General features: G+C 42.5%; 1 protein-coding gene across 3 annotated transcripts; it reads left to right on the top strand.

The window, feature by feature from the left end:
• Positions 1-2,081: 2,081 nt before the first annotated feature.
• Positions 2,082-6,710, top strand: LOC117189256. Of its 3 annotated transcripts, none has more exons than XR_004473332.1 (3): positions 2,082-2,167; positions 5,874-6,092; positions 6,160-6,501. XR_004473332.1 is itself a non-coding variant. In XM_033394431.1 (3 exons), the coding sequence occupies exons 1-3, from the start codon at positions 5,517-5,519 to the stop codon at positions 6,610-6,612; spliced, it is 960 nt and encodes a 319-aa protein (XP_033250322.1). In that variant the 5' UTR covers positions 5,488-5,516; the 3' UTR covers positions 6,613-6,710. The 3 variants fall into 3 exon arrangements, 1 of the variants encoding a protein (XP_033250322.1); XR_004473333.1 differs by lacking the exon at positions 2,082-2,167 and adding an exon at positions 3,372-3,608; XM_033394431.1 differs by lacking the exon at positions 2,082-2,167 and adding an exon at positions 5,488-5,804 and having other exon boundaries at positions 6,160-6,710.
• The last annotated feature ends 4,529 nt before the right edge of the window (positions 6,711-11,239 follow it).

Genomic DNA, 11,239 nt, shown 5'->3' with positions numbered 1-11,239 from the left:
GTAGACTGATCCAGAGAAGATGAAGGACATGAACCAATAACTGTTTCGTTTTTTAATTTTAATATTTAATTTGAGTGAAAAACTCGCCTGTTATTCGTAAATGTAACGACTGAAAATAAACTTATTGACAAAAAAGGGAGGAGTATTTATATTGTGTGGGCGCCTTTGGGCCAAGAAATCATCAAAGTTATTCACGTCGCACAGTTTGGGAAAAAACTGGACTGGAGTGGAGTCGACTGGAGGGACTGCAATGACACTTGCCGGCTGGCGGCCTCTTGGAAATTTTAAGCCTCGTTAAGCTTCTGGTCAACCGCCTGGCTGGTCTGCTTGAGCGCTCCATCGAATGGATTAACCTTCGCTCTGGATATACTGGATGCCCTTTTGGATTACAGGACTACCCTCTTTAGCGCCTTTGAATGGATAAACAAAGTGCATGTCCTACATGGATTACAGCCGTATAGCGCATCATAAAAGGTAAGAAATCAAGCCACAAATTGAATGCCGAACACAGCAAATGCTTAACCCATGACACCACCAAAAGGGGGAGAGGGAGTAGAGGGGGATGAGTGCCCCCTATTAATCCTAAGTGCTTCCTGTGATTTTATGTACATTTGTACACGGGGAACAGAGGACTCCAAAGAGACCTCTCGAGCAGCAATTCAATGTACAAATGACAGGTTGGCTGTGACACAAAACAGCAGCTTAAGGAAGATGTAAAGCCATGCAAAAATATACCCCCCCTCCCCCACTCTCCTTAACCCTTAACTCCTTAATCCCAGAATGGTAGCCAACATTTCGGCCACACCAAGGAGTATGGTGGCATGGTATTTATCGCAAGTCCTATCCCAAACCAACAAAGCCGATCAACTATTGCAAGTCGCAGCTCTGCCCAGGGAAAGTACGTCACCTGACCTGTGATTCGAAACACAACATCGAAGTGGGCCCTGAACTATCACTTGGAGCCGTTCAGAACTGGCTCTGGAAATCATTCAGAACGAATATCTGGAGAGAGCGGCACAACACAGAGAACGGCAGCAAATATCGAAAGCACAGGGAACATAAAGTAAATAAAAATACAAATACAAAACAAAGCCCATGAACGAATATTTCCTCACAGGTGCTGGACTAAGATGAATCCAACTATTAACAATCCACGTTCCCCATTCGCCCGCTCGCGGTGTATTTTCGGATCCATGGGATCCTTCGTCTTTACCGACCAGCAGCAGCAGCAGCAGCCGGGGCTGCAGGTCCCCCCCGAAGGTTCCGCCGACAAGAATGGACTCAATGCGATGCCCTTCCTAGGCCAAATCCACACCAGTCCTCTGCTGTCCCGCCCAATGGGTCCAATAGGTCAAGCAAATTATGCCGATACACCATCAAAAAAAACAAAAAAAAAAAAACAAAAAAACAAAACAAAAGGAACAAATAAATTTGCAGTGGCTACGCAGCGCCCGACGACATGTTCTGACTGATTTTCTGTCCCTCTCGCACATACTCTTTATCTTCAGCTGGTTACCTAACTGTAAATGCACCGTGAAAAATATTGTCTTAATTGAGCAAATATAGCTACTGCATAATTTATGAACAGCGTTTTTATTAGGAAGTTAATTTCATTAAACAAAAATTGTTAAAGAATGCCGTGTTGTATTAAATGTAATATAAACGTATTATTTAATATGTAATATGTAGATAATTTATTGTTTTTAAACATGTGCATAGAATAGAATGTTATAGAATATTTTTTTCTGTGCAATAGGCAAAGCGTGCGAGGCGCGCGCCAAAAATATGCCGCATTATTCTGCTGCATTCATTCCGATTCGGTTGCTCAGACAGTAAGAACATGGACTACGAAAATATTAAATTTGAATTCAGAGAAGGAAGCCGAGCTGCTGTTGTTTTCATTATGCGAGCAACAAATTTATGTAAAAAACAAACAATTAAAACTAGGCGAAACCACATACATATGCCGGGTTAAACTCTGTAAAGCTAGAGTTTATTTAAGTGCAGACAAATCTAGAGTTTACTCAAATCCTGAATATGTTGTGCATAGCAATGGCCCTCAGAGGGATGAAATGAAAAAAATCAGTGCTCTTAGTGAAATAAAACTGAAGTGCGAAAATAATAGCAATTTCGACACCAAAAAAGTATTCAATGATGTTCTTGCTGAGTAAGTTAATATATTAATTAAAATTTTAATAATACATACTGCCTTGCTACATATGTATGTATGTTTGTACAGTGGCTCACAGCTTAAATGAACCAAAGCACATTAAAAATTTAAAATTTTCATAACTTCTAAACCATCAAACTTACCAATGAAAATCAAATGACAAACAAAACGAACTTCTTATATTTTTTTACATTTTTCTAAGACGTTTTAAATAATAAATAACAAAAATACTGCCTTTTTCCACCCCACAGCTTATTTTGTTCAAAGAGAATTTGAACCAAATAGGCTGTGGGGGTGTTTTCTAGTGCGCATTTTGTTTTTTTCCTTTTTGTGGGTTAACGGAAAAGAATATCGAACTTTTTTTTTTTGGTTGGTAAGATAAGTAAAATTAAAGACTATACAATACCAAGATGTTGCATGAGGAACAAATTCTTTTTCAATTTTTGTTTGACGCTTCATGGTACGGGCGCGCGGGGCTATTACTTCAATTCTCTTTTACGCTACTCGGCTTCGTCAATGCCTCGGTCAGCGTCGAGTCGGTGTGTCTCGAGAGAAAGAATACAAAAACAAAATATGAATCGTCTGCGTGCCGAAACCGTAGGGCAGCGTGATCGCTGATGTCTTTGGCGCGGCACAGTGGGGACTCAGCCGAAATAGTAAAAAAAATTGTATGAGTGCTTTAGATAAATTTAATGTACGCATCTAATAGATAATTTTCCAATCGAATTTTCAAGATTGTTTTAGTTTAAAGTTTAACATTTTTTCAGTGTGCAAATATTTATTGAACTCATATTCACTAACTAATTTAGCAAGCTGAGACGGCCATAGGTCCCACTGTGCCGCTCCAAAGACATCGGCGATCCGCGACCACCGCTTCGACGGTGCTGAGGCTCGAGAGTCTAGAATTGCCGAACAGACGGAACCGATGGGCAGCGGGGTCGCGGTAGAGACGAAGTACAGTCGAAAAGGGAATTGAAACCCCGCGCGCTCCCTCGTGCCTTTTGGGTTCTAATGTTAGGACCCGCCATAGAACAGCTTTTTGGTCGCTCATGCAACATCTTGGTATTGTATAGTCTTTGGTAAAATCTTAACAGAATGGTATTACAATTTTTTTTATAGGACTGCTCAATTGATTTTTACAGGGGTTTGAAGTTTGAAAAGTGCTCTGGTTCATTTAAGCTGTGAGGCACATACATATGTACATATATACTTCAGCGGTCGGCACGCACACATTACATTGCGTTTGTGTGCGTTGACAGAAGTCAAACTAAAACAAAAAGTATTATTGTGTTGCTGCCGACCACTGTTACAAACGCGTTGTGCCGGGTCGCAGTTTGACATGATCGTTCATGTTCTATTACGTGATCCGGTGTTTCTTGCGAATCATGCCCCTTTAAGTCCGTTTGCGAGACTTTGGTCGTCGCTCGGTTTTTGACCGGTAAATGCTCGTTTCGAAGTCCGTCTGCGCGCATTGGCCGTGCCGTCCCCTGATGTACATACATATGTACATGTACATGTATGTACATATGTGCATGCGAGCAGACAAGAAATGCACACAAACTGATGTATTATTATACCCGATACTCAAAATGAGTATTGGGGTATATAAGATTTGTGGTAAAAGTGGATGTGTGTAACGTCCAGAAGGAATCGTTTCCGACCCCATAAAGTATATACATATATTCTTGATCAGCATCAATAGCCGAGTCGATTGAGCCCTGTCTGTCTGTCTGTCCGTCTGTCCGTCCGTCCGTCCGTCCGTCCGTCCGTCCGTCCGTCCGTCCGTCCGTCCGTCCGTCTGTCCGTCCTTCCGTCCGTCCGTCCGTCCGTCCGTCCGTCCGTCCGTCCCCTTCAGCGCCTAGTGCTCAAAGACTATAAGAGCTAGAGCAACGATGTTTTGGATCCAGACATCTGTGATATGTCACTGCTACAAAAATATTTCAAAACTTTGCCCCGCCCACTTCCGCCCCCACAAAGGACGAAAATCTGTGGCATCCACATTTTTAAAGATACGATAAAACCAAAAATGCAGAATCGTAGAGGATGACTATATGTTCTAGAGTGTAAAATCTCAACTAGATCGTATAATTATTTTAGCCAGAATCAAGAAAACAATTTCATTCTTTCTCGCTCTGTCTCTCTCTAACACACAGGTTTCATGGTCGGTTTTGTCAATTGCAAAATATAAGTTCAAGGATCTCAGAACCTATAAGAGCCAGAGCAACCAAATTTGGTATCCACACTCCTGTGATATCTGACCTTGACCGTTTTGTGTCCAAATTTCGCCACACCCCCTTCCGCCCCCGCAAAGGACGAAAATCTGGGGCATCCACAAATCTCAGAGATTATTAAGGCTAGAGTAACCAAATTTGGTATCCGCACTTCTGTTAGATCTCACTATAAAACGTTTATCTCAGAATTTCGCCCCACCCCCTTCCGCCCCCACAAAGAACGAAAATCTGTTGCATCCACAATATTGCACATTCGAGAAAACTAAAAACGCAGAATCATAGATAATGACTATATCTATCAGATTGCTGAATCTGGATCAGATCGGATCATTTTTGTAGCCAAAAGCAAGAAATCAATTTGCAGTGGCCACGCAGCGCCCGACGTCACGCTCAGACTGATTTTCTGTCTCTCTCGCACGCACTCTTTGTGGTTCAATATTAGCGGCGTCTGCCGCAGGAGAGCCATACTGACTTAGTATCGGGTATAACTGTAGAGTTGCGGTGTACGCAGCAACTCACAACGTTCCCCCTCGTTTTTCTATTCAATTAATTAGGAAAACAAAAGGTGAAGCGGAGATTGAAATAAATTATGACTCTGTCAAACGCACTTTGCAAAGAAAAAGACAGCCTTTCTTGCCAAAGCCTCCATCTTCTGCAGAGAATGTTCTGGAAGCCTTTCAAGGCGAAAATATTATGAACCGTTTTGGAATAACCAAGGGAAATACTGCAAATCAGTTATATTAAAAAGTGTACGCATCGAGCTCGTTTGCTTATTGCATATTTTCATCAGACAAGGTAATCACCTTGATGCAAGCCAACATTCCGGAGCATAATAGGCATTATTTAATTGATGCTACATTTAAAGTGTGCCCTTTTGGAGATTTTAAGCAACTTTTAATAATTTATATTAAATATTTGCAGAAGGTAAATTTCTTCTTATGCTACACTTTATTTACTAACTCTAATCAAAAATTTTTTGTAATTAGATAACCCCTTTTGTTTTTGTTTTGATGACTCGCAAAACGGAGCTGTGTTATCAGCACTTATTGACATATATAGACTCGAACATTTGCTGCCTTAAAGGAGCATCCTTTATATAAGATTACGAAAAGGCAATGCGTAACGCGTTAAAAGGTCTGCATCCCAACATGAATTTTTACGCCTGTTGGTTTCATTTTACTCAAGCATGCAAGAAAAATGCCAAGCAATCGAGTGGTTTTGAAAATACGCTGAAATGCAATAAGAAAGCTTACATGCTATTTATGAAATTTTTGCACTTGCCGCTTTTACCAGAAAGCAAAATTGTCGAAGCATTTAACCTTCTAAAAGGCGAAGCAATAAACTTAAATAAGAAACTGTTTTCTCCATTTTTAAAATATTTTAATAGACAGTGGCTTAAAAAGGTATATTTTATTTATTGTTTAATAATTGAGTTGTATTTTACTTATTAATTTTTAACCCTAATTTTATAGGAGGGACCAAAAAGCATATCCGTGTTTAAGAGGTCAACTAGAACCACGAGCTCAGTAGAAGCTTATAATTTGAATTTGGGAAATAAAATTCGAGCAAATGGGCACTTTTTTAAATTTGTTCAATGTCTTATTGATGCAGAATATGAAAAAAGTCGCGAGTTTGCTTTACTCTTTCAAAATGGTGGTAATGGAAATCAGACACAGAAGAAGAAATTACGTGTAAGTTGAATACATTTTAAGTTAATCGTTAAAAATAATATGTTAGCTTAAATATTTTTGTTCTCAGGATCGCTCAAAAAAAATAATGGACGCAATGGATCTTTTTGAAAGAGGTGAAATAGATATACAGGGATTTCTGACATGCACTGTTTCCTTAGCTGACCGCTTTTCAAAGCAGGAATTCTTTGAAGGGGTGGACAATGAAAGCAATTTAACTGGAATGTCTTCTGATATGAAATCTTCCACATCGTCACTTTCATCGAATGCTTCTCATTCAAGTCAGTCATCTTATAAATCATTGGTTCAAATGAATCCATGCAATGTGTGCCTATGTAACCCAAAGTCTGTGTTGTTGCGCCCGTGCAATCACGTAAACATTTGTGGTACATGTTGGGATCAAATTGTGGCCCACAACCAAGCAAAAAAAGAGTTGGAAGAAAATGAAAATATAAAGCCAAAATGTCCAAGTTGCAACCGAGAAGTCGAAGAGGCCATACGCAATGTTTTTATTTACAATTAACTTGTGTAAGTTAAGAACGACAAAATTTAAGAAAACTTCTATTATGATTTCTGTGTATTTGGACTATTGCACATTTTTTAATTTCAATAAAATCATGCTATAAAATGAAATGCTGTCAAAAAAATATAAGTGTATTTTACATGCGAAATTATTTAATTATTTTCTGGCGGACTTAAGTCGTTTCGAAACGACATATCTCCGCCGTGTCACAAACGACATATCTCCGCGCGGAGATATGACGTTTTGAAACGACATATCCCCGCCGTTCAACAAACGACATATCTCCGCGCGGAGTTATGACGTTTTGAGACGACATATCTCCGCGCGGAGGTATGTCGCTTTAAAACGACATAATTTCGCGCGGAGATATGTCGTTTGTGGATCGGCGGAGATATGTCGTCGGAGATATGTCGCTACCCCCCCAGGACATAACTTACCCCCGGCTCCCCTGCAGATTCAATGCCGTGTTTAGCTCCCTCTGGACAGGCGGCGCTTCTCCGGACACCCGCGGAGACTACTACGACGACCCCCACGAAGAGTACTCCGACTGCCGCTACGAGGGCGACTACGAGGGCGACTACTCGATGCCCACCGAGGAGGACCAAGAGGAGGAGTCGTGCTCCTGTCAGAGCCAGACCTGTCAGAGCCAGAGCGAGTTCAGCTCGATAGAGCGCACCGAGTCGGACTCGGAGTGGGAGGAGCTCTCCGACGGCCCTTCTCCCAGGGTCTCCCCGCTGGAGTCCCTCGGCGCAGTCGTGCTCTCCACAATGCAGCCGGAGCACCGTCAGCGCATGGTGGCCTTGTACCACCTCGTCTTAGAGACCGCTGTGGTCAAGGTCGTGCTGCTGGTGCTGCAACTGCTGTGCTGCGCGGTGTTCTGGCTGGTCGAGAAGACCGTGCCGACTGCCGCTACGAGGGCGACTACGAGGGCGACTACGAGGGCGACTACTCGATGCCCACCGAGGAGGACCAAGAGGAGGAGTCGTGCTCCTGTCAGAGCCAGACCTGTCAGACCCAGAGCGAGTTCAGCTCGATAGAGCGCACCGAGTCGGACTCGGAGTGGGAGGAGCTCTCCGACGGCCCTTCTCCCAGGGTCTCCCCGCTGGAGTCCCTCGGCGCAGTCGTGCTCTCCACAATGCAGCCGGAGCACCGTCAGCGCATGGTGGCCTTGTACCACCTCGTCTTAGAGACCGCTGTGGTCAAGGTCGTGCTGCTGGTGCTGCAACTGCTGTGCTGCGCGGTGTTCTGGCTGGTCGAGAAGACCGTGGTTGTTTCAGGAAAAGTCGGATCAGCTCCAGCTTAGTGCCTCCCTAAATCTTTCTATTCTTCACCACATGGTGGAGCGGCGTGAACTCGCCCTGATCCACCAAATTCGGAGAGGCTCCGTACTCGAGCAGCAGCTGAATGCAGGAGCCCACCTGAGAGGCATTCGATCGTCCTGGCGATTGGCCTGGGCACCGCTGTCCAGGGCAGTGTGGAATTCCCGTATGTCCCGATTAGCGAGGGCTGCGCTCAACTGGCCCTGCGGATCGATGAAACCGCAGTTGTTAGAGCTCATTCTGCTGTCTGCAAAGAGTCAAGTGAGAATGGGGAGGATGAGCTATGTCTATGTGGGCTTTCGTTAATCTTATCCAACCCACGCTGCGTATGAGTAACTTCTAATGCCGTTTCTATGAAAATGATGCCAGAACCCGCATTGTTAGAGCTCTGCTCTGGTCAATGGAGGGAGGTCTGACCCAACAGACGGTTTCTGTACAGACCTTGAAATGGCCGAAACAAAAGCATGAGAGTGGACCGACCCCCGCAACAAACGCATGACAACGCTTCATGCTACGATGATTTTCACACAAATGACTGTCTGTCCATGGAGCTGGCCAGCAGCTTGAGGCAGAGCCACAGTCAGAGCCACAGTCACAGCCCCATCCGCAGCCGAAAGCTACCCCACAGGTTTCTCGAAAAATAAAAACCAAATCTTCGTTTTGGGGGCAATTAAAGAAAGCGTCTTTAAGTGGTTTTTGTGGTACCCGAACTACAGACTTAATTTGCCCTCCCGTGTAGTTATTAAATTATAACAATCCAACTGAAGACAAGGTAAGACAAGGCCTGAGAAGTACTCAGGGAGTGGCTTGATTGTTCAAAGTGATCTACAAATTTGAATCAAGTTTGGTGTTCGATCTCGCTCGCCTTTTGGTATATCAAAACTTAACGATCATAAAGAATAATCATAAAATAATCGGCACATCAATATCAATTAGCAATGAATTGGTTACGCTTTATGCTTTGAATACTGTTCCGAATGGAGCTTTAGATAAAGCCCTGGGCAGTGCTGAAATCTTGCGATTTATAGGCGGCTCTTTTCGTAAATTTCTAGGCGGCTTCTTCTGTGGGATCTGATCCCTCCAGCCGTCAGCTCAACGTCTTCTCCGCTCTGTTGTGTTCTGTTCTGTTCTGTTCCGCTCTGTCTGCTGTCTGCTTTGAATCTTGAAATGTGTGAGAAATCGGCTAATCACACATGAGACCTGGCAATTTGAATATTCCCCCACTGATTGTTTATCAATAGCCTACGAATTGGGAATCAGGAAACATCGTCTTCTCTTTTGTAGGTAGCTCTTCGGCTAATGTTGCTTTAGTATGCAAACAAATTGAGGATTGTAAATGACGCCCCTGGGGTCAAAATTTGTCGTTGATAAGATAAACAGAATCGCACAATCACCTTCCTTAATTGGCCCTTTATTTGATATTTTCTTGTCTCCCATCTTAACCTCTTCCCCATTCTGGTATTTGTTTTTCCACCTGAGTACGAGTATTTGCCCAAGCAATTGACAAACAACTTCATTGTTTGTCCAAGCTGAAGCTCGACCCAAAGTCTTACTAAGACATCGGTTGACAGAATGGCGTAATATCACAATAATTAACAGAAAACTTAACAGCAAACTATTTCAAAAGTGAGCAACTCCTCTCTCAGTCGCATCTGACCCTAGCAATTAAGAGCACTACTTTCAGAAATATTGATGTAGTCAAGGTAATCTATACTTATTGCGAAAAGCTTCGGAAAACACAAATTGCCCTTAAACTCTTAAACATTTGCTTCATCTACGGAAACCAGTCGAAATCACAGAGTATATGGAGTCTGGAGTGGAATTTTATTCCCCCTTCTCTTGGAGCTCACATATGTATATACTATAACACTGGTAAAAAAAAAGTACTCGTATCACTCTGGAATTTGAGAATAAAGTGTGTCACAGAGGAAAGGGAGTCCAACGACATTATTACTAGTTTTAAAAGAAAAATAATAATGAGATTATCTTCATTCGCGATTCGAAAACTGTTTCGACTTCTCATTTTTTTCTTTGAGTGAATTTATATTTATAAACCTTTCAGCCCTGTTCTTCTTTCTGTCTGTGGGAACATAACATTCTGGAGACTGAGAGAGCTGGAGCCTAGGAAATTGCCCAACAAAATTGGCTCTGAGTTGCACACTAAAGTTCTTTTTGTTGGTGCAGCTGCAAAAGTGAAATCAGCAAATGACAACACTTCGGAAAGAGTAAGTAGAATGGGGACAGACGTGATTAATGTAAAGTTTTTAACGCGATAAACTGAATATGTATATGTCCAGCTGCACAGGATCAGCCGCGTTTCTCCGATCGTCTGTCAGTAATTTATACTATATACGTACTGTCTTACACTGCTATAACATTCTCACATGATATTTAACCATACCCTTCCCGAATACGATGTGATCAGATCGAGAGACCCTCTAGCTGCGTGGGAGGAGGAGAGCAGAGTAAACACTAAACTAAATTGCTTGTCCATAAAGTCTGTTTTTTGGCAAACTGTGCTTGGATTGTTTATCCAATTTATGGCATTATTATACCCGATACTCAAAATGAGTATTGGGGTATATTAGATTTGTGGTAAAAGTGGATGTGTGTAACGTCCCGAAGGAATCGTTTCCGACCCCATAAAGTATATATATTCTTAATCAGCATCAATAGCCGAGTCGATTGAGCCATGTCTGTCTGTCCGTCTGTCCGTCCGTCCGTCTGTCCGTCTGTCCGTCCCCTTCAGCGCCTAGTGCTCAAAGACTATAAGAGCTATAGCAACGATGCTTTGGATCCAGATTTCTGTGATATGTCACTGCTACAAGAAAATTTCAAAACTTTGCCCCGCCTACTTCCGCTCCCACAAAGGGCGAAAATCTGTGGGATCCACAATTTCGACGATACGAGAAAACCAAAAACGCAGAATCGTAGAAGATGACTATATCTTCTAGAGGGCAAATTCTGAACCAGATCGTATAATTATTATAGCCAGAATCAAGAAAACAATTTCATTCTTTCTCGCTCTGTCTCTCTCTAACACACAGGTTTCATGGTCGGTTTTGCCAATTGCAAAATATGAGTTCAAGGATCTCAGAACCCATAAGAGCTAGAGCAACAAAATTTGGTATCCACACTCCTGTGATATCGGACCTTGACCTTTTTGTGCCAAAATTTCGCCACACCCCTTTCGCCCCCGCAAAGGACGAAAATCTGGGGCATCCACAATATTGCAGATTCGAGAAAACTTAAGACGCAAAATCATAGATAATGACCATATCTATCAGATTGCTGAATCTGGTTTAGAT

This window comes from Drosophila miranda (genome assembly GCF_003369915.1).
Source record: "Drosophila miranda strain MSH22 chromosome Y unlocalized genomic scaffold, D.miranda_PacBio2.1 Contig_Y10_pilon, whole genome shotgun sequence".
Lineage (NCBI taxonomy): Eukaryota > Metazoa > Arthropoda > Insecta > Diptera > Drosophilidae > Drosophila > Drosophila miranda.
The sequence above is the reverse complement of the archived record's forward strand: the minus strand, read 5'-3'. Positions and strand labels throughout refer to the sequence as shown.